The sequence below is a fragment of the Patagioenas fasciata genome, chromosome 20, assembly GCF_037038585.1.
Source record: "Patagioenas fasciata isolate bPatFas1 chromosome 20, bPatFas1.hap1, whole genome shotgun sequence".
In the NCBI taxonomy this organism is placed as follows: domain Eukaryota; kingdom Metazoa; phylum Chordata; class Aves; order Columbiformes; family Columbidae; genus Patagioenas; species Patagioenas fasciata.
The window spans coordinates 10815001-10838748 of record NC_092539.1 but is presented as its reverse complement, the minus strand read 5'-3'; the positions used below and the strand labels follow the sequence as shown (position 1 = coordinate 10838748).

Sequence of the window (23748 nt, the reverse complement as noted above, 5' to 3'; positions counted from 1 at the left end):
GCATAAGCTTTTCAATGAACCTTAACTATTGATCTATAAAGCCAGTATTGTTTTTCTTGTCATTCCCATTGGTTGAAGTGTAGCAGAGAGCATTTCCCAAGTAAATTCAGATTACAGCATGCTTCAGAAGGCATGTCACTGACCGAGAAACAGTTAACTATGTTTTCATGTACATTTGTTGCTGTGAGTGTGTGACTGATGCACTTGATCCCCCCGACTTATTAAAACATAGGTTCAGCTACATTCACCCAAATTTATCCTAGACTGCACCCCTATTTCTTTGGTATTGAAGCAAGACTTCATGGTCAATCTGGAAGTATCCTAAGGCTTTCACCAATCTTTTAATTCCTGGATTATTTTCTTCTGCCTGAAGTTTCCCTTCTGCTTCCCTTTTGTTTGCTATTAATGCTTCATCTCTTCTGGGAGGGTGATTCACAGTTAATCAGCTCATCTATTCTGAGATATTCAAAAACACTGCTCCATGGACAGGCCAGCAGGCACTGCCACAACCCTTGTGTGGTTAAACCCTTCTTTTTCCTCAGGGGCTTCCCTGTCTCTGCTGCCCTGGAACTGTTACACAATTACCACCAAACCCTTGGGCCAGCTGCAGACATGAGTACCATCTACAGAATTGCAGAAAATGTTATTTGGGTTACCTAATGAGCAGCTTGTTTACATAAAAACACCAGGTAAAACAGGAGAAAAAGAAAAAAAAGAGTTCTAAGTATTGGTTCATATTAATAAGTTTACCAAATCTTTAAAAAGCACACTAAACAGAACGGAGCAAAACTAAAACTGTGAGTCTCTAGCCCTACCTCTTAAATTTAATGTCAAAGGATGCTGAAATTTAGAACCTGTGTTAGCCACCCTTAATATGTTATGGGTTTTCTTGCATATTGTTATTTTACACTGCACCAGCATTGTATTTAACAGCTTCCTTGCTTTTTACCTTATTACTGACTGGGTTTTTTTTTTCTTTTATAACCAATTTTAACAATATTTCTATAAACTTACCTTCATTGGACAGTAATACATATAACCTTTGGGATACTCATTTATTTAAAGGTGAATATCTCTGGCCTGAACACAGTAATTTTGGTTAAAAATCTATGTGATATTGACATGGGTACTTTTGTGTGAGACACAGAACACCAGTTTAGATCACCCTTTTACAGCACCTCAGGGAGCAGCCAAGGACACATAAACCCTACAGAAGGCTGGTGGGGAGCTGTGGGTGACCACGGTGCGGCTGGGCAGTGAGCTCAGGGACCACGCACAGCCCCCAGCCGGGAGCTGGGCAAGGGGTGCCCACAGCAACAGACCCGCACCACAGTCCAAGGCCATCAGACAAAATCAAGGTAAGAGGTCTAAGGGCAGTCCAGGAGACCCAAACAATAGTTCAGGGCCGGCCTGGGCAGGGGTACATCCACGGCACAGCTCAGGCCACGGCCAAACACCGAGGCCTGAGCTCCCATGGCTGGAACCTGTGAGGGAACCACCTCAGCTCAGGTACCCAAACTAGTACAAGAAACACTCATCTACTCAAACATCTCTTTGGCTTCCTCTAACTGTGCATAGATCTTCTGGGTCAGAAATGGTTAAATTACTCTAGAAACCTTTCCTAAAAACTTCCTGTAAAACGTGTTTAAGAAAATTGCTGGGTACCTGTTTCATCCTGTTTGCCAACTCCAATAAGGCACGTATCAAAATCTGTCTTACTGCAGTTTTTGAGTCAGCATAAGCTTTGTTTTCAGCAGACTGCATGTCATCTCTCCTTCACTTTTTCTTGAGAAGTCTCCATTCCCCTTTATGACCACACTTGGTCCTGTAATTCTTTCTAGCCAGGCTTTATTGCCTTTTCAGCGGCTTTGTGACCAATAGTGCGAAATGTCCTGTCATGACTCTGCCAGAGCACCAGCTCACAGCCCCTCTCTGCCTTAGCTTTTTCTTCCACTTCTTCTGCTGCTTTGGGTATTTATTTCTGCCCGGGGACTCCAACCGCTCCTCGACATCAGTAACAATCCCCGTGGGGATGTCTCCCCTCTTCACAGAGCTTTCCAGGACGGACAGTCCTGCTCCTCAGCTGGCCTGGATATCATTTCCAGAGGATTGCTACGGGCTCTGGGTCTGGTTCCCGCCCTGCTGGGGGTGCCTGGCGACTCCCCACTGACAGGAGGGGCAGCGCTGTGGTGGGCAGGGATCTCTCCTCCTCCACGGTTCCCCTAAACCCCCTTCCTGCTCGGTAGGGCTCTTTTCCAGCCACTTTTCGGCCGTTTTCCAGTCACTTCTCGGCCGTTTTCCAGTCACCTCTCGGCCGCTTCCCAGCCTGAGGGGAGCGCGCGCGCGAGCAGCCCCGCCTCTCCCCCACTCCGGGGGGGAGTGGGGGAGAGGCGGGGCTGCTCGCGCGCGCGCTCTGCGTTGCCATGGCAACAGAGCCCGGCGGGCCCGCCCGCACTACAGCTCCCGGCAGCCCCCGCGCCGTGACTCGGCCGGGGCGACGGCGGCGCGGGCCGGGATGGAGTGAGGGGGCGCCCGGCGGAGGGACAGAGCACGGCCCGCCGAGCTCCGGCCCCCCTCCCCTCTTTATTTCTCTCTGTCTCTGGTCTGGGTCTATGCGGCCCCACAGAGACCATGGGATCCAGGATCAAGTGAGTGCTGCCCCCCGCCCCGAGCTCTTCAGCCCCGCTTGCAGGCCCTCTGGAGAGCGAGAAGGGGACTTCCCCGCTCTCCTTCCAGCGCCGTGTGAGGCCGCGCGGCCAAGACCCCTGTAGGCCTCGGGGTAGGGCGAGCAGGAGAGGGAGACCACGGGAGAGTGCTGCCCGGCCCAGGCCAGCCCGCGGGCCGGGAGGGAGGAGGTGGAGGGCGGAGGGCCCGTCCCGGCAAAGCCCGACTCAGGGCAGCCCCGGAGCTTCGCCGGCCTCTCTGCCATGAGGAGAGGAGGACACTGGTTTCCCGCCCTCAAGCCCAAACCTCCTCTGTCGTCTACTCTTTCTCCCCGAGTTCAGCTCTGTGTGTGGCAGCGCACAGGGCCGGGCTGGGTGGGCAGTTTGGATGTTGTCGGTCAGGCCTTAGGGAGCGTGGGGGCTGCTGGAAGGGAGGAGTCTCATTGCCAGCACCTGTGACCTCTGTTTCGGGGGTGCTGTGGGGGCGAAGGAGTGCAGAACCTTCTTGCCTGCGTTAGAGTGTGCTAAAGGAAACACGGATAGTCTAGATATATCTTGAAAGTGTATTAGCAAGGGGATTTGAGGGAAGAAGAGTGGTGCAACTGATTAATGTGTTGGGCGTGCAACTCTGTGCCCTTAATGTTTTTTAAATTTTCATAAAACTAGAGGTCGATTTATTGGAAAGTCCTGTTGGTATGTTTGGTATGCTCACATTAAAGATATCAGTCCGTTCATATGCTGTTCCAGACAAATTCAATTCCTCTGAGACAGGTAGAGGTGTAATAAACCTATCACCAAGCAGGCAGTGCTGGCATCTTTGTGAATGAAAGTTGTGACAGAGTGGAGACATCCAGTTAGATTGTGTTTTATTCAGCAGTTTCAGTAGGTGCTGCTGAGCGATTGCTTTTGCTTCTTGAACACAATGTTCTTCAGGATTACACAGGGCTTTAACTTTTCACCTCTTTTGTTTAACTTGAATATGAGACTAGAAGCGACTGGAGAAGTTGTAGTGTCCTTAGTGTGGTGACACATCTTCGTGTTCCCAAGCCCGTAGGCTGGATAGACATAAATGTGTTTCTCTCGAGCCAGGTGTCTTAGGAAAATGCAAGCAGATAATGAGTGCTTGTAATGCTAGCTCTGAGGTGACTGGCGTTCCAGAAGGCAACTTTCCTTCTTCAGGAGATGCCGCAGGCATGATTTTTGCACTTCTTTGGCATATGGGTTCTCAACTGTTGCTACATAAAACAAAGTCTGAGCAACTAGTTAAATTCATCTTGGACTTTGTGAGAGAGCGTTTTGTCTGTTGTATGATTAAGCAGCTTTATCTTGAGCAACAATTAATAAATTGTTTTTTTTCTGCTTCGGATGGAACACTGTCCCCAAGTAGAGTAAGGCAAAAATTTCAAAACAATCTTGAACTACATAAAAGAATGAGAGAACCTCTCTGAGTCTGAGCTGGATGTTTGATCCAGCAAAGATTTTCAGGTTGATAAGTAGCACCCCTATTGGGGCAGGTGGAAGTGTGAGTGAGAAAGCTATTTTATAAGTGGGTGTACTGAGGCATGCGTCCTTCAGTGCTGTGGCCAATGTGTTGGAGCCTTAGCAAAAATCCAGTAGTCAGATCTTTTGCTTCTTCCTATCGATTGATAATTATGAGTGATATTAAACTCCTTGGCACGTGGTTGCTTGCACACACTGTGATATACTCTGCATGAAACCTGGACGTATGCGTCAGTTTTATTTTTGATGGATGTGTAGTAGTGAGTCATTTGAGTGAAAGATTGCTTAGAGAAAATTATCAGTATCTGCATCAGACTGAAGTGAAAGGCATCAGGAAGTTGCCAGCAATCCTGTAAGCTTTTTGGCTTGTGTATAGCTGCAGGCGAAAAAAGGTAAATTGAGTATTGGGTTACAGCGTTGGGTTAAGCTTCGTGTTGGAGTGTGTCGTACGGAACGTGCAGGGCACTCTGTGGCAGCAGGATCATGTAAGTAGTTAACCTGGCTGCTACCGCTTCTTGGTAGCCTTCAGTACTCAAGATGTTACAAGAGAGAAAGGAGCCTGAGCTGTGCTCCTAACAAAATTGAAACAGGCTTAAGGTATTGCCTTCCATACATACAACTGCAGAGAAGGAGTTGATTTAATTTTATTCTGCACAAATATCTTGCAGTTTGGTAAAAACCAATAATTTTGACTGTAAAAGGTATATAAATACCTTATTTAAAATATTATATTACTTCAATGTAAAATTGAATTCCTTATGGATAGCTTTGATACTTAAGCTATTTCTACATCAGAGAGATCTGAAGTAATTCATACAACTAGCATTTATCACAAAAGTGTTCTTTTCTCGTAGAACTCCTTTCGACATTTCTTTTTCCTTCTGTAATTACCCAGTTATCAAATAAAGGGGGTATTATGTGTTTTTGTACGTATGTCCACTATGTATTTTTTTATTGCATGTGTTTGTTCACTTGATAACTGATTATGGGCCTTGAAGTGATTATTTGGAGGCTACTGGGAGGAGAGAGAACTTTGTGTGTGTTTGAGTTTATGATGCTGTGGATGATTTCAGCGGGTTGAGATTTCAATATGATGCACAGGTGGCATTAGATGTCTGCAGGGTACTTTAATAGTCATAAACATGGACTGCAAAATATTATGATGCATGTTTATGCTATATTTACAAACTCTATGAAATCTTGTAGTGACTTGTTTCCTTAATTCCACTGAAAAGTTGTAAGTGTTCAGAATTCAACAATGACTTCATTCTTGTACTGAGGTGTTAGCTTGTTGAATGCAGCCTTTAATATTCAGTTTCTGACTTGGCAAAGCTACTTTAATTTCACTGTTCGTTGAAATAAGTGGACGTTTGTCATGGAATATTAAAATACAAAATTTAATGTCTTTTTGTCTGAAAGTTTTGGTATGTAGTGCGTGCTCTTGCCAGCTGTGGTATACAGTGTTTGCACTAAAGAATCTGAACAGAGACTCTGACATAATACTAAAAAGGTGTTTGTTATTTTATCCATTAGCTGTAAAAATATTATAAAATTTATAAACTTTTAATTAAGGAAACAAGGTGCTAAACATAGAGACATAAACCAGGAGGGTAAGATAAGGCTGCACAGTAATATAGATGAAAGGAAAAACACATTTCTGTTGTTACGTGGTTATCATTTTGTCCTCATCCTGTACCGTGACTGTAGGAATGGAGCTCAGAATCTCAAGATTGGAAGCAGATTATATGCAGCAGCTCCAGGTAGCACAGGGAGAATTATTTGAGTTTGGTTTATACTGCAAAATAATAGTTGATTTGTCGATTTTTAGATTTCTCATAACTTAGGAATGTAGTTTTCTGAAAAACGGCTACTTAAGACAAATCAGTTGGGAACTGATGGCAAATTAAATTAACATTAATTGAATTGTGAACCATTGTTGCTCCTGAGAGGTGCTCTGTAAAACTGTGGAGTGTGATCCTGTGCTACTGAAACCAACGGTAGCTTTTCTGTGGGTTTAAATAGGTGTGGGGTTTGGCTTAGAGCCACTCGAGTTACACTAAGTGGGCCTGTGGTGTAGTTAGAAATGTTTTGTTTAATTCCTTTTGGTGTTAAAGTAGGATTAAAAATAATAGAAATTCTCTGAAGAGTAGGCTGGACTCCTTGACATGTTTAATATGTTTGGGTTGAGATGCTGGGTAAGATGAGTTTCACTTTTTAAATTATTATTTGAGTGTCACAGAATGTCAGGGGTTGAAGGGACCTGGAAAGCTCATCCAGTGCAATCCCCCCATGGAGCAGGAACACCCAGCTGAGGTTCCACAGGAAGGTGTCCAGGCGGGTTTGAATGTCTGCAGAGAAGGAGACTCCACAACCTCCCTGGGCAGCCTACCTTCTCTGTATCTTCTGTCACCAGGGCACCCACCTCGTTCATCAGTGGGCCTACATTGCCTCTGGTGTTAGTTTTATCTGCCACGTATTGGAAAAAGCTCGCTCTGTTGTCCTTGACCCCTCTCGCCAGGTTTAATTCTAAGGAGGCCTTAGCTTTCCTAGTTGCCTCCCTACACCCTCTGATAACAGCCTTATATTCTCCCCAAGTGGCCAGCCCCTCCTTCCATGATCTATAAACTCTCCTCTTCCACCTGAGCATACCCAGCAGTTCCCTGTTGAACCACGCAGGCCTCCTGGCTCCCTTCCTTGACTTCCTATGTGTCAGGATGCTCTGATCTTGTGAAGAGAAAATCACTTGAGCCCCAGACTCTTTTACCATCCATCTCAAGGCTTTGAAATCTTTTTTCATTCCCTTCAGGCTGTGGGATGGAGCTCCTCCCCATCTGTCTTGAAGATCAGCAGTGGGTAGTAGTCCGTTGGGTGTACCAGGTTGAGGAGCATCCTGGTGATGTCCCTGATCCGGGCTCCATGTAGACTGCACACTTCCCTACGATGAGGGTCAGTTCTGCAGAATGGGCCCTCCGTCCTTCTCAGAAGGGAATTCCCTACTGCAATTACCCTTCTTTCTTTCTTATCTGAGGCGGTCTTGAGGCGTGGGGTCAACTGCCTCTTTCTGTGTGACCTTGTAGGTGGGCCTTGCACCACATTGTCACCTACCTCCTCTTCAAGATCCAGGGCCTCAAACCTATTACAGAGGGGCACCTGGGGAAGCAAAGCAGGTAGGGAGGGGGTTACCCACAGCCCCGAACTGGAACCTGCTTCCAACCCTCGTCATCTTTTCTGTCCCCTACCTCTGCCCGACAGCAACAGGGCAGGGGCTGTCTCAGGTCTTCTCTCTCTGCCCGACAGGGCGAGGGGTTCATCACCTTTTGGGGGGTATCCCCTGGAGCCTCTCTGAGTGGCACGCTGGGGAGTTACTGCACCAGCCGATTTCCTGTTCACACTCCCTGCTGGTCAGATGTCCTGTTCGTACTGACTCATCCGAGCTTCAGTCGTATCTTGTTAATATTGGTAAGGCAGAAAGATCTGCTACAAATCAAGAAATGTGGTTTATGGAGTTGTCAGTGTAACGTATGCGTTTGATGGGACCTTTTTGACTGACTGGAAGCCAACTTGGAAAAAAGTCTGCTAAATACTTTTTTTTGTTTCAGGCAAAATCCCGAAAGTACATTTGAAGTGTACGCGGAGGTGACCTGTCCAGGAATCGGCTGCGCTGGGAAAGGTACTGCTTACACTTAGTTCTACATGTTTATTGGCGAAAATGGCTCTTAAGAGTTAGGTATTGTAAGGTGATGAAGTGTATTTAATGTTATGCTGTTCTAGCTTTTAAAAATACCTTAATCACTGGATCTGTGGAATCTTTCATATTTAGGATTAATAAGGAGAAATTCTTGCTTCTGTCCATGATTGTGGACAATTTTCTGATTCCTTTGACTGTTTTGCCTTTTTTGTCTTTTAAAATAGAAATAACTCTTAATTAGGTTGAAAAAGTAAATGTGTTTTCACATTTGTATTTGCTGCTTGTATAAGAAAAGGGTAGTTTTAGAAGAAAAACTACTCTAAAACTTCTTGTGTAGAATTTATTTTTACTTCCTCTTCCTTTCTTGTCTACACAAGTATTTTTATCCTTTCCTAGAATTCTTCCTTTGAGCAAATGATTTTTAGTTAGAAATAAGGTGTGAACGCAGCTGATGATTTTACCAAACATTGCTATCGAGTCATAATTATACAAGTACTTTTCTGTACTATTATTTCTGACAAGTGTTCCTGTGTTTATACTCAAAGTCCCATAACCGCTGAAACCAGCATGTAAGTATATCTGTGATCTCTAGACCTGAGAAACTTGAACAAATAAACAGAAAAAGTGAAGGTCGGAATTTGTAATCCCAGAATTTAGTTCAAGATGTTGTTTCGTGAGATCAGGCTCGTGAATGTTACAGAAGGGAGGGAGGTCAAAGTTAAATCATGATAATTAGTCAACATATACTGAAGTAATATCCCTTTTATCTTTTACGAAATGGTCACATGTGTATTGTACAGAAGGTATAATGAACCGTTAGGAAGGATTGTTGTATTTTATTGACTGGAAAGCCACTCATCTCCTTTTATACGTGTAGTTGTTTGTTACAATCAGCGCAAGTCAAAGAGCTGCAAGTCTCTCCTGCCAAAGCCTCCCTAGGAGCCGGGAGCGGAATCCAGCTCTGGCTGTCCTGCTGCTGTCTGCCATCACCACTATGGGATGCAACTGCAGGAGCCCTTTTAATAACTGCGCTTTGTTTCTGCACATCTGACCTGGATTCTAGTGCCAGAAAATCGGAACAAATTTGACCATAAACATTACATTGTACAGTACTAGTGTCTGGGTATAATCTTCTCTTTGAAGTTTGTTTGCATCCCCCTGGAGGGATTAATTCCCTGCTGTGGGAAGGTGGGTTAAAAAGCACAGAAACTACTTTACAGGTTTTTAATTGGAGAATTTAGTATATATTTTGTTCTATAAACCAACTGATTCTGTGGGAGTTTCGCTTCGTTGTATTTTTGGGTTTGTTGTGAGCACTTGTAGAAATTGTAGAAATTGTTTTTAGTGAGTAAAAAAAATGTTTTTACAACTTGTCTATTGTAAAGTTACTAATTCTCTCTGAATAATATCATAAAAGATTATTCCCAACCCATTTTTTTTTTATATTTAAGAGGTGCCCTTTATTCTCAGAAGTCTTAGATTTGTGTATCTCCAAATATTCTGTCCTTGTGTTCTGAGTGGAGGTGGTGGTTCGGTTCTCCGCAGCGTCAGCTGTGTTTAACAGCGATGCTGTATCCCAGGCAAATCACCATTCTAGAAATAGGCCTAGAGACCTCCCTGTAGTCTTCTCTGCTTCTTGACCAGCTGTTCTGTGCCATCAGACCAACAATACATAAAGCAACTTGGTTTTTTTAATTGGTTCAGACAGGGTATGTATGTTGAATGGCAAGGAGCCGTTACTGTTAAGAAAAACCCAATGTATAAAAGGACTATAAGGAGCAAATGATCAGGTGTGTTTAAAACACCTATTTCTTCCTGTGTAATGGATCCAAAAATTAACTAAGACAACTCTTTTTGAAGTTTGTGTCTAGTATAATAGTGCTATTGATCACTTACAATGCCATTAATTCTTACATCAATCTTCTGGCGTGGTCTTGAGGAGAATGGATTGCTCCAGAGCTGGAACAGTCCTGGTGTGGGAGATCGTCTGGCTTGTGGGATGGTAAAACCTGCCTCTGTTTTGTTTTATTCAGAAGTTTGTGTAGCAAAGGATGTTTTCCATGAGACTGTTAAATATCAACTGTAATTAAAAGCTTTAGTATATTTCATAGTTCACTTGCCCCTGGCTGAAATGGGAGATAGACTTGTGTTCTGAGCTACTGACAGACAATGCTATGTTCAAGTAGCTTTATTGCTCATGTAATTTTTAACGATCTTGCATTAAATGTTTATTTGCTTAGTAGCTTTTGAAGTCATGGAAGCAGCATTATCCATTGACTGTCATATAGAATCATGGAATCCTAGGATTATTTAGATTGGAAAAGACCTTTAAGATCAAGTTCGACCACAAACCAAGTCTGTCACTAAACCGTGTCCCTAAGCATCACGTCTACGCGACTTTTAAACACCTGCAGGGATGGTGACTCGAGCACTTCCCCGGGCAGGCTGTTGCAATGCTTCGTATAGAAGGTTCCCTCTTAGTTACCAAGGCAGCTGATTGCAGAAGGAAAAAATCTGTTATGACCTTCAAGAAAAACATCAATAAACTGGAACCAGTTCAATGAAGGGCCACCAAGATGGGTAAGCAAGCTAGAGCACCTTGTACTGTGAGGAGAGGCTGAGAGTGCTGGGCTTGTTGAGCCTGGAGAAGACTTCAGAGACCTGAATAGCAGCCTTCCATACCACGAGGAGTTCAACAGGATGAAGTGTCACCCAAATAGCAGCCTTCCATACCATGAGGAGTTCAGCAGGATAAGTTATCCAGGCTCTTCACAGTGGCGTGTGGCCGCAGGACGAGAGGCGGTGACACAGACTGAATCCAGAGGCGTTTGGACTGAATATGGGGAATGTGTTCACCATGAGGACAGTCAGGTGTAGGACCGGGTCACTTGAAGAGGTTGTGCAACCTCCATCCTTGGGGGTTTTCCAGACCTGACGGGATCGCAGCCTGAACACCTGCTCTGACCTCACACCTGGCCCTTCTTTGAGTGGGAGATGGGACCAGAGACCTCCCGACATCCCCTCCAGCCTGAGGTATCCTACGATCCTAAGGTTTGATTCCGAGAAGCATAAGCTTCAGGGACGTCTGGAGGATGTTTTGTATTCTTAATAAGGTATGAAGAGAAAACTTGATTGAAACCAAAGAAGCTGAAAAAGCAAAGATCTTTTTTTCCAGAAGTCTGCCAAACCACAATGAAATGTGTGAACTGAGAAAAGAAATGATCACTGGATCAGCTCAGCTGTGGTCTCTATCCTTCCCCCTCTAGACTGTTTAGAAATAATGATCATCCATGCTCAGCATTGGTGATTTGTGTATTTCTGGCACATTAAATCTTTGGTATGTTGTACAATTCCGGCATTCATTTGTATCAAAAGCCGTGTTTGTGCTTTTCTTTCTTATATTCATATACTAACTACTGAAGAAATCTTTTAATTTTCAAAGCACTTTATGATCTTAAAACTGCTGAAGATCATTCATCAGAATGTGACAGACTTCAGGATCATGCTGGACCTCAGCCAGAGATCCTCGGTTGTTAGATGGGGCTGTGAGAATTGTCGTCGAACTGTCACGCTGTTCGGGGAGGAAAAGAGAATTTGTTAGTCTGAAGTAACCGATGGAAATAGTCTCTAAAGTATGAATATTTGAAAGTAAATGCTCGGAAGAGTAAGACACCCCCCCTGCACCCCTGTCTGGGAGGACATAGCATGCTTTTGTGTGGGGTTTTTGTGTTCTCGCCAAAGCAGACATTATAAAAGTGTGTCAAATCTGCAGCTTCGCCATGCAGCGTGCCAAAAGGCCTTTCTCTCCAAGGACCTCATCTTTCATCTTTTTGTGAGTGTAGCATAAATTCTTGCTGTGTGTTCAAGGAAAAAGCTAAAATGGTTTAGTTCAGTTAAAGGACTTCTCTCTCTTTTTTTTTTTTAAAGCATGGTAAGTTAGAAGCCTAAATGCGATAGCATGGACAAAGTGTAAGTGCATTAGAGTTTAAGAAATGTTCACTGGATTAGTAAAGGAAATGTAGTTTATACTACTTCTTTTATGACAGAATTTAAAAGGTCTTGCTGTAAGACTCTCCCTGTGCTTCTTTCTTTTCTCAAAAACATACCACTAAGTTGAAAAGGGAGATGAATCTTAGAAGGAAACTATTAACTCTGAGGGAGTTTATCATTGTTTGAGAGAAAGGATGAAATTTGCATTTGAATTGGCTCTGAGAGTAGCATGTACTACTAATCTTGTTCCTACTAGAAGCTTGTGAGTAGTTTAAGTACTTCCTTCTTTACTTTTCATGTTCTAGCCCTCTGCTGTAATGGCCCTTTCCCTCCCTCCCCTCCCCAGTAGATCACAAATGTTATAACTTAAACTGGTGGAAGCCCTTTACTCCACTGGGAGAAGCCGTGATGTGCTTGGGCCCTAAAATGATTCTGCAGTTGTCACTATGGTTTCCGTGATAGGACTTGCACAGGTAGAGCTCGCTCGCAGGTTTCTGTCTCTGCAAAATAGCCGTCCTGCTACTCCTTATTGTTATCTTTTTGTCATGTGTTATAATTTTAGATAATAGAGCAGCACCTCCCAAATAGATGAGGTATTGTCTGAACATAAACAGTTACTGCAGTAGGATGAAGTTAAGTTACCTGTGCACCTCTCCGAGCAACCTTTATGTTTGAGGGTGAAAACGCTGGTTGAAGTCTGCCTGTTCTCTGCTGAGAAACTGATAACGTGCCAAAGGTTTAGGGATAACAAGGAAGCGCAAAATCCATGCCTCTTTCCATTAAATAAGTGCTTGCTTTCGAACATGCGCTGTAACTCGGGTATCACAAGTTTTCCTATCCCATCTTTACCGTGCTATGTTGCTACACCCAGCTTCCTAAAGCAGGATTGGAAAAGTAACCAAATCTGCGTAGATAGGTAGCATTTGGGAATTCTGATTCTCTTAGGCTGCTGCTTTGTTTTTCTGATTCCACTCGATTGCGTTTTTTCTGAGTACAACCAAGGTGGGGCATTTTCACAGAGAACTCACTAGGGCTGCGGTGTCCGGATCAGACAGGTGCCATGGGCTGACCTGGTTTGCCTGCAGACAGTTCACCCTTCGGCTTTTACAGTACAAATGAAATAACGTAACTCAGACTTGCAGAGAAGCTTTCTGAAAAAATAGTAGAATCTGTTATATTGCGAGTCATCCTAAATTTTATCTGACACATTTTTAGGTGTGTTCTTCGCTGATGATAGATCTAATAAAACCCCAAAAGGCTAACATCAAGTATAGCTGAATGTCCTTCTATTTCTCTAAGATATTTTGTGGGAAGAGGTCTGTTGTGGGTCCTTTTTGCTTCATGCTTTAACTACTTCTGTCTCCAGTCTTTTCTGTTTCCCATGTATGTACTGGTCTGCACTAGATTGCTGCTGCTGGCGCTGTTTAACTAGACAGAAAAATTCAGAAAGTCTCACTCACAAGACTTTAAACTCTTTTGTTGATTTATATTTTTTAAAGGAGCTTGACATCTTCATCAAGTTCACAGTGGGCCTGCTTTGTTTGCTTTCTCTTGAATGCTTGATAAGATTTTTCTTCTATTGTTTTGTGCAGCAAGGACAGAACTTGCCATGGCTGAGGTGGTTTTTTTGTAAATCCACAATATGGTCATTGTCTGCTGCTGAATAATTGTGACTGCTTTTTGTACAACCAGAACTAAGGCTTTGGCTGTGAACAGATTCCTTCTTAGCGTGAAAAGAGACTAATCCATGTAAATACAGCCCCAAAATAAAGCTTTACAGAAAAAGGGAAAGGCTGCTAAGCAGGAGGGCAGAGGTCAGCAATTTAACCTTTAACCTAACAAATAAGAAGCATGAAAGTTCCCGAATTGGTTTACAAAGGCAAGCTCCTGTGATCTGTCAGTTTTTCTTTTCACGATAGAGTTGGGTGAGAAAACTGACTGACAGCTAGTGCCTTTTTAACTGCAGGTCGAAATTAACTGCTAAACTGAAACTTTCTAGGGAGGTTTTTAGTGGTTTTGAACAAATTATTTCCATTCACTAGCAGTACTTACAGTTTTCCTTGAGTTTATAGAGGAGTTTGGTCCTTGTTCTTTTTAAAGAGTTCTAGTGACTCAATTTAGATAGCAAGAACTACTGAAACGTTTCATATTTCAGCGTTTGAAGCAGTTAAGAGTTGGATGGCGCACTTGTTGCCGTTAACTCTGTGGATGTGCTCCTTTAGGAGCGGGGCTGTGCTCCTTTAGGAGCAGGGATGTGGCCGCAATAACTGCAGAGACATTGCACTCTGAGCACAGTCCAAAAGTTGCTGTTGAAGGGGGAGCGTCATTCTCAGTCATAACATTTTCCAAGGTGGCTTGTTCTTATTTAATCACAACAGGTAATCTAATTAATGAGTGTTAACTTTTGCTCAAAGCTTAATGCTTCTGCAATCAGCTGTTAATCTAGATACAGACATTTCCATAAAGAACATTGAATTAGATTGTCATTCAGATGAAAAAGAAACAAAGTAGTAATGACTTTCAAGTAGACTCCCTGTAGATTAAGAACAGCTTTTTCTTTTTTTCTCTCCCTGATGCTGTAAGCGCCACCCCAGAAATGACAGACGTTTGGACCATCCACAGTTGTACTGACGCTTCCTATGAGGGTCTTCAATAGAAATGTTGGAGTTCAGAGATTGTGTCCGTGTTTAGTCTGTTGACACGTAGATCAGTAATTCTACATTCCTGTAACGTGGAAGCAAAGCAAATTTGGTAAAGCGAAAGATGAACTAGATGTGCCCCCTTGTCCTATTACTGACTGCCTGGGAGAAGAGCCCAATCCCCCCCTGGCTAGAACTGCCCTTCAGGTCGTTCTAGAGAGTGCTGAGCTCAGCTCTAAGCCTCCTCTTCTCCAGACTGAACAAGCCCAGCTCCCTCAGCCTCTCCCCATAGGGCTTGTGCTCAAGTCCCTTCCCCAGTCTTGTTGCTCTTCTCTGGACCTGCTCCAGCACTTCAATCTCTTTCCTGCACTGAGGGGCCCAGAACTGAACACAACACTCCAGGTGTGGCCTCCCCAATGCAGAGCACAGGGGAAGGATCACTGCCCTTGTCCTGCTGACCACGGTGGTTTGGATACAGGACAGGATCCCATTGGCCTTCTTGGCCACCTGGGCACACTGTTGGCTCATGTTGAGCTTCCTGTCCATGAGTCCCCCCAGGTCCCTTTCTGCCTGACTGCTCTCCAGCCACTCTGTGCCCACTGGAGCGCTGCAGGGGGTTGTTGTGGCCAAAGGGCAGGACCCGGCACTTGGCCTTGTTGAACTTCATCCCATTGGAATCAGCCCATTTTTCCAGTCTATCCAGATCCCTCCGCAGAGCCCTCCTGCCTTCCAGCAGCTCCACACTCCCTCCTAACTTGGTGTCAGCAGCAAATTTGCTGATGATGGTCTCAATCCCCTCATCTAAATCATCAATCAAGGTGTTCAACAGGACTGGCCCCACCACTGACCCCTGGGGACACCATTAGTGATGCCCGTCAGCTGGATGCGGCCCCATTCACCAGCACTCTCTGGGCCTCCAGCCGCTTCTCAACCCAGCAGAGAGTGCGCTCGTCCAAGCCGTGGGCTCCCAGCTTTTGCAGCAGTAAGGCACGTTCTGATCATAAAGAGCTGTATTATGTTCTGTCGATATCCTGCCATCCTCACTCTTTGTGAACGTGATGCATGACCTTGTCAAAATTCCAAATGCTGACAGATAATTTGGTCTGGAGAAGATGATTTTTCTGTCTTTTCTAGATGGAAACGCCTTTTGATGTACTTGTTAATAGTGCTTATTTCATGGAAGAGTGGGATAGAAACCACATATTGATCCTATCACATCCCATTTTATCTAGAGGTGGTATTTGCACATGAAAAAATGTTATAGATATGTTTATTTTGCTTTATTGTGATTAATGTCCTTCCACACTAAAACTAATATTATGTTTGTCCTGTGTATTTGTTGCACTTCCTTAATGACTTCGATGCCTCACTGGTGTTTGTGATATCTATCATCTTCTTTTGTACACAGTAGTGTTAAAAATGGTTTTGATTATGGTTCGAGAAAATTTACTTGTAAATTATTAACTAAAAATACATACCGCTTCAGGGTGGCGTGGCTTCCGTCAGTACAGCGCAATTAAAGAGCTCGTACAGGTATTTTCTGCTGTTGAAGGAGGAGGACATAGCTTTGTGTGTACCTTGGCAGTATTCAGAACCAGCAATAGACGTAGTGAGCAAACAGAATTATTTTACTTGTTCAATATTTTGTTCTTTAATAAACTGTAGAGGTTAAATTAGCAGAACCTCACAATTTGCTGTCTCTCTTGCATGGAGATGGCAAAAAGCATGGTTTGTTGCGCTTACAAATACCAAATGTGGTATTCACTAATGCAGTAATTACAACACTTTGCATTTTGATGTGTTTCTTGATTGCTTTACTCTGGATATGGGATTGGGGCCTTCAGTAAATCATCGTGAAGCAGTTCTGTATCTAGACCGAATCCCTGGAATACAGCGAGGACCACATGGACCATTAAAATGGAGTATTGACGTGTTTTTAAAATAGCCATGCATCTCAATGTTGTTTATCTGAAAGTTTTAAAAACCTAATGACCTCATTGCAGCTTGGCTATAATTACCATGTTTAAACTTCTATGCATTTTTTAGTTTAAACAGCCTTTGTGCTTTTTTTAAACCAAAAGAAAATTAATGAGAAGAGACAAAGAGACATCAAAGAGGTTTTCCCTCTGATTGCAGTGTTAGAAGTTTTGCCTGAAAATAGGTTACATTTCTTCTGTTTTCAGCTGAATCCTCATTAACTTTACATTTTAATGATGTCCAGAGCAAATTATACGATTATGGTAGATGCCTTAAAGGGAAGCTTAAAGGACACCTTTTGAATGTTTGTTTCTTTCTTGGTGGCAGTATTTGCAGCAGCATTACAAACAGTGTTAGAATGCTGAAAGTAGCCCCAAAACATAGCAGAAAAATCGTCCATTTTTGCCATGTGTGTAGTCTAAGTATCCTCATTTAATATTTAACACAAGTGGAGCATGTTTGGGGATATCTTCATAGAAGAAAAATGTAAATCGAGTTTACAAATCACTTCTGCATCTGATAATCGGCTTATTTTATAATGATAAAATAACATGGAGAAGATGATTGCAGTGCTAATAAAGTGATAGTTTGTATTTTTACAATGACATAAAACATTATTGGGGAAACTTGATGGAATTGCAGTTTGATCAATGTGGGGGACACCATGAGCAGCAGTTCTGTGTTCTAATGCTTTCCTACTAAAACTGAGGATTCCATACTTGACTTTTTAAGTGGAGATTATTTCAATGCAGCAACAAGAGCTTGTGTCTGGTGCACAAGGTTAACTGGAACTGGCATTAGCTTGATTGGAGGTTGAACAGTTGAGAATCCAGGTTGTTCAAGATAATCTTATGAAACAAAAACATCTTAAAAAACAAATTGCAACCACTCCCCCAGAAAGTATATAAATTCTATATTAACCTTGTTTTTCTGTTCCCCTTCCCGTCACACCTCTGCCCCACAGAAGGATGTGTCATTTCTGTGTCATTTCTGTGTCATTTCTGACTGCAGCTCAGTGAACAGTCACAGTGTCGGGGGTTGAAGGGGCCTCGCAAGCCCATCCAGTCCAGTCCCAGCCGAGGGTACAAAGTCACCCAAACGCTCTTGTGAGAAGCGAGGCTTCTGCTGCCCTGTCTGGACACTTGGTGTCTGTGCTTTATGAACAGAACCTTTGATTTTCTTGCGCTGCGCTCTAATCAATAAACTAAATTTTTGGGAGGTGTGATCATGGCAAGGGGGTGGGAAGAAGCAGCAGAGTGCCCCAAAGCTCGGTCACCTGCTGGGAGATGTTCTCGAGAGCTCCGGTGTGCGGTCATGACTAGAGAAATAATGCTTGGAGTTCTGAGAATTCCACCTTAAGGGTCCTACCATTTTATGATCTAGTCTTCCACTGGAATTTGTATAGCTGTTTAGCATCTCGGCGTATGTACACATACATTCATATGTATATGAATTTTTCCCCTAATTAATAATTTTGCTGTAGCGGCTTGTCAGAACTCTGGGTTCCCAGGCTGCGTCCTGCGTGGTGCGCTCAGCTGAGCTCTTGTTTAGAAGAGGTTGAAGTCTTCCCGATGTTTGACGCTCTGAAAACAGCTTTTGAAAGTGGTGGTTTAAGTTCCTAGTTTAGCTTAAATCTTTTAGCTTTGATGCCTTCTAATGTAACTTTGGTTTGAAGAACCAAAGAAAAAGAAGTTGAGTGCAGTTTCCTGCCTCTTTCTCACCTTCGTTTTGTAATTATAGGAGAATTTACAGTAACTTAATCTTCAGTTGAGATGCTTAATAAAAATACTGATTAATAAGCTCTAGCTGACAAAGATGCGTACGTTATTTCCTTGGCACGCAGGATTTTGTATAGAATGCTATTAGCACTGACAACCCGACCTGTTCTTCCTGGTAACTCGTGCGAGTGTCTGCGGTGTGGCCGTGTCCAGGCGGTGTTAATGACAACCGAGGCTGAGACATTCCAGTCATTCATACCCTGGCCTCCCTTTCTCATACGTGTTTCTCTGCTCAGTGTTTTTGCCTTATTTCTTTTGCTTTGTTGTGGTCAATTCAGCCAGTATAATAGCAAAGACATTGGCTCTTTTTTTTTCTTTAATAAAGAGTTATGTTAGAGATATAGTATAACAGAGATAAGAGCTATTTATGTCCTGAGCTATTGATTTTTAATTAATGTTGCCTGGGCTCATACATGTTGGCAGAATTGCTAACAGCTTGTGGCATTTTTTAATTCACATCTTCTTTTTTGGTATTTTGACAGTGTCATTCATATCTTATGAAAAAGTACCTCGTCAGGTTAAATGTGTTAAAACACCGAGGGGGGAAAAAAAGGAGAGAATGGAACATAGGGCTGCCTGGAAACCTTGATCCATTGCCAAAGTATTTAAACAATTTAGTGTTTTGGTTTTCTAGCTCCAAGCTGCTTCTCAAATCCCTTGCTAATTAATCCAGTTAATTCTTTGTAGACTAACTGTATGCAGCGCTTTTTCTTGTGCTTCCATCGCCGAGAACCCTGTTTTGTTTGAAGCAAACCTAAGCCCTGTTATAAAGGTTGTAGTAATAAAGTGAGTACTTGCAGATGTAAATACAGTGTTTTGAGCCTTTTTAAAAGGAATTGTTTGTGTGTGTAACTTCTAATTTAATCTTTCACGTTTAAAAATTAAATATATATGCTTGGATAAAAAGATGGAGAGAACTTTGTCATTAGTTTGATCGTTTACGAACAGGCAGTGGAGCCTCTGTGGAACAATTATGGTGTGAAGTATTAGTGCTGTGATATTACAATTAGTGATAAATGTTTATTTTGCAACAAGTGAATTACTGTAAATGCTGTTTGCTTCTATACACCAGAGCGGATTATTAGTTATAGGACAAATAAGAGTTTAACGGCAAGGCGAGTTTTTAGAGTGACCTGTTGATAGTTTGTACTCTAATGAAGAGAATCCAAAGATGGTGTGAATTTGGAACTGGAGCTCAGAAGCCCGAGTAGCCATAGTATGAGACCATGAGAACAGAGTGGGCGCTCCTCAAGGTGTGCTCGCTGTGCTCAGAGCAGCCACAGCTCCTGGGCTCACTGGTACCGTTCGAGATTGTTGAAAACCGCTTCCCCTCCTCGTACACCGAGCCGTGCGAGGATGGGACTGTGGACACTGGCACCAGTGATGGTTCCACCAGCGCTATGGGAGAAACTAAACTGAGGGAGTGCGGTCTGGATGATCGGGTAGTGAGGTGGACTGCGAACTGGCTGAAGGGAAGAAACCAGAGAGTTGTGGTCAATGGGGCAGAGTCCACTTGAGGCCTGGATCCAGTGCAGTGCCTCAGGGTCAGTACTGGGGCCGGTATTATTCAATATATTCATCAATGATTTGGAGGAGGGAATAGAGTGACTGTCAGCAAGTTTGCTGATGACACCCGCTCCTCGGGTCCTTTGTCCTCCCGATAGATCTGGATGTCAGCACCATGGCGGCCGGTGATCATCTGCACTTCAGCACCTGTGGATCAACCTGTGGAGAGAAGAAGGTGCAAGTGGATTAAAGCTGCGTTTTTAGGTTACCTTTGGAGCTGGTAGTGAAGGAAAAAATTGTTCTCAGTGAATCTGCTGCTAAGGGTGGACAGATTGAAAAGGATTGGAAAAGTCTTGAGAAAGTCTGAAAGTGTAGTTAGGAGTTTGTTGTGTAATACAGCTTGGCAAGGAAAAGAGAAAGGGAATGAATAGATTGCTAGTTTAACGTATACATGGTGTGTATACTTTACTTCCCTTTCTGTTTCAATGCCATCTGAATAACTGAAGCAAATGAGATGCAATAACAGAGATTTTGAAGCCATCAAATCCCCAAATGGTTCGAAGAGCCTGTTTTCCGTGGGATCCGGCGCTGCTGTGAGGGAGATCCCTGGCAGCCGCTGTTTGTGCGGAGCAGCGTCGCTGGGAGCTCCTGGTTCCCAACTAAAGGAACGCGTGGTAACTTTGAAGCTGAAAACAGTTTGAGACTATCAATATTGAAAGTATGAAAGTAAGGTCAGAGTTTTAAACATTATAAAGTTACATAGCTTGAGGCTTAGAAATCAGGATTCTCTGTTGCATGAGTAACAAAGGAGGGATTCTCTGTGTAGTTCAGACAATTATACCCTTGCTGAAGAGTCGGGTGTTTTTCCTCTTGTAGTCCAGCACTTCAAGAACGTGTGGTTGGCTGGAACACTTTTGTTCCAAGTGCTTTTTGACTGAGTTCACACAAAACCTGAAATGTGGTGGTCCATATAACGCTGAATGTATTTCTGCAGTACTTGTTTATCATTGCCTACTAATACGTCTGCCGGAATTTATGATGTTTGGTGGATTTTGGAAAGAGAAGTTGGAGGGCTGTAGTGTGCTGCTTTCAGGTTTGGGGCCAGGGAGGGCTGGGCAGCTGCTGTGGGCGCAGGGGCTGTCACCAGGCAACCCCGCGGCCTCGCAGCAGAAATACAAAGAGGCAGGAGAGCCACCCATTCAGTATTCACGGCCTGAGCACTTGGAACGTATCTCTATTAAATTTATAGAGTGCTGAAAAGGTTATGAGAAAAAAATATACTGATCAAACCCAAATTAAACAAATTATTAAAAACAAAAAAAGCCTACTTAAAGTAGGTGTTCCTGCTCAACTTCTACGTTTAAACACTTTCGTGTAATTATTACAGGCAACCTGTAAAATGTTTCAAAACACTTTGTATTTAATTTCATAAGCCAGGCTTTGTGGATTTCTGGAACATTGGAGTAGGATGTTACCTAATTGTATTTTTTGCATGTGTTAGCTGCTGTATGGTTTACTGACTAGAATTACAGGGGAAAAAAAGAATTAAAACCATAATCCATTCAAAATTTGCGCCTATCAGGCCTCCTGGAGTTTGGCTTAGATTTCCAGTAACACTAAATTTCTGGGTTGGCTGAAGAACAGATGGTTATGAAGAGAAATAGCCCCTTAAGTGCATAGGAAAGCAAACTCAAAAGATTCATCAACCGTGCTTTAATGTGGACTTGAGGTATCACCGAGGTAATTAACCATTGCGTATAAAAGATCTGAAGACCTCAAATGAAGACGGGAGAAACATGTAACAAACAAGACTTGAAATAAGTACTTTTTGTCTTCTGTTTTTGATCTGTGATTTCAGTTTGAGCTCTATCCTATGCATCCCCTTTTTATAGTTCTAGCTTTAGTTCTATCAGCGTTTTCTGCTCTTCTTCGTAAGGAAATAATTCTGAGTTTTCTGATCACCAAAGACATCTTCCACTTTCTAATGTCGCCCTATTCTGTTAGTAGAGGAGAAATTAATCTGTACTGTTATACCACAGGTTTTTTAAAAACTGATTTCTTACTGTGGATGAAACAAAAGGAGTTAAGGATTTAATACAGAGGTCATTCCCCAACTGTATTTCAAATATTGAACACGCTATGCTTGCAACGCAACTGTTCCACAACTTCCATTAAAAGAATTGATAAAAGTTTTGATTGAACCTGGCACCGTTCCATGTAGGAATCCAAGAGAGTCAAGAATAGCAGTTGAAGGTGGAACATGTTACCTTATGAAAGGGTCTGACTAGTCACAGAATCCCAGAATGTCAGGGGTTGAAGGGCCCTGGAAAGCTCATCCAGTGCAATCCCCCCATGGAGCAGGAACACCCAGCTGAGGTTCCACAGGAAGGGGTCCAGGCGGGTTTGAATGTCTGCAGAGAAGGAGACTCCACAACCTCCCTGGGCAGCCTGGGCCAGGCTCTGCCACCCTCACCAGGAAGAAGTTTCTTCTCAAATTTAAGTGGAACGTCTTGTGTTCCAGTTTGAACCCATTGCCCCTTGTCCTGTCACTGGTTGTCACCGAGAAGAGCCTGGCTCCATCCTCCTGACACTCCCCCTTTCCATATTGATCCCCAGGAATGAGTCCCCCCTCAGTCTCCTCTCCTCCAGCTCCAGAGCCCCAGCTCCCTCAGCCTTTCCTCACACGGGAGATGCTCCACTCCCTTCAGCATCTTGGTGGCTGCGCTGGACTCTCTCCAGCAGTTCCCTGTCCTTCTGGAGCTGAGGGGCCACCACTGTGTGAGACACTGCTGACCACTGCCTGGGAACGTTTTGCTCCTCACTGCCTGTCTGGCTCTTGATGTGTTAATAATATAAAAACAATTATGGAAATCATGGTGATTTGCTGAGTGTGTTCTGGTTTTCTCCCTTCCTGCTTCCTATGATGTATATTTTATGTCGCCTTTGCTTTCAGTTTTTCCCGCTTTTCGATCACTTTACTGAACTCTGAACAGCAGTTTGTGTGTGAGTTGCAGATCTTATATTCGGTTTCTAGATAAAACTCCTGTGAAAAGCGTTTTCGTGTTACCAGTGAGGTTTTTGGCACTTGCTCTGACTTGAATTCCTTTTCATTTTAGAAGGATTGCAGCTATAAAGACCTTGAATAATTTTCACTGTATTTTTCAATTTGGGATTAGTGTATCTGAAGGATTTATAGCCAGTATGGATTAAATTGCCTGACTTTTATCAGAAGAAACAGGTTAGTGTGTATTGGGTGTGTGTGACTAACTGTGGGAAGTATGTTCTGATAGTCTTTTGAAGAACTTCCCTGGTTTGATAATTTCCATACACTTCAAATACAGAGCAGTTTGAGTTCGCTACTTGTAGAAGTAATTAAGCATCCCTCTTCTAAAAGCAAAACTCTTCACTCCATGGCGTAAGAGAAGTTGAGAGTAAAAGAGCAGCGTAGTTACACTAATATGCCATTGTAGCATGTTCCCATCCTGTCATCTGGAAAATTAAATCAGGTTGCAGCGTGGATTAACATCTAGACTTGTGAGGAGGGGAAGGTAGTGTCTTAAATGCCATGAAATTGAACAATGGGATTATAAAGTTCACAGCTAATTCCAATATTATTCTGTATTTGGCTTTTTGTTGAACAGGGTTCTGTAGAGAGGGGCAGTAATAAGTCTTGGAACTTGGAAACATTCATGTATTTACTAAAATACTCACAATATCTTGAATATGATTGAGTAATCAATACACTACTCTAGCGCATAGACGTGCGGTAGAATCTCTGCAGCTGGAGGGAGAAGCTGGATGCGTTAGCCATGAAAGCTGTATTCAGCTCGTGTGCACCAGTGGCTGCGTCGTCCCTGGCCGGTACCTGCGTGGAATCCACGGCTCCGTGGCCGCACAGGAGCGTTTCGCTCCCATCTCCCTCGGCTGCGCTGGCGCAGCTGTGTGAGCGGGGTACGCGGCAAGCGGCACGGCAAGCGGCACGGCAAGCGGCACGGCAAGCGGCACGG

The 23748-nt window shown here is 43.3% G+C and overlaps 2 protein-coding genes across 11 annotated transcripts in view; one reads left to right on the top strand and one right to left on the bottom strand.

The window, feature by feature from the left end:
* LHX2 (LIM homeobox 2) overlaps nucleotides 1-2205 on the bottom strand; it is a 44857-nt gene extending 42652 nt beyond the window's left edge. Inside the window, exon 1 of the mRNA XM_065854143.2 lies at nucleotides 1666-2205. Coding sequence (XP_065710215.1) covers nucleotides 1666-1764 — 99 coding nt within the window. The 5' untranslated portion in view covers nucleotides 1765-2205. The remainder of the gene's footprint in view (nucleotides 1-1665) is intronic.
* A 271-nt stretch (nucleotides 2206-2476) lies between these two features.
* The window catches only part of DENND1A (DENN domain containing 1A), a 139023-nt gene continuing 117751 nt past the window's right edge, over nucleotides 2477-23748 (top strand). For all 10 annotated transcript variants that reach the window (XM_071817390.1, XM_065853561.2, XM_065853558.2 and 7 more), the window contains exons 1-2: nucleotides 2477-2648; nucleotides 7763-7833. In XM_071817390.1, the coding sequence (XP_071673491.1) occupies nucleotides 2632-2648; nucleotides 7763-7833 (88 nt within the window). In that variant the 5' untranslated portion in view covers nucleotides 2477-2631. The remainder of the gene's footprint in view (nucleotides 2649-7762; nucleotides 7834-23748) is intronic.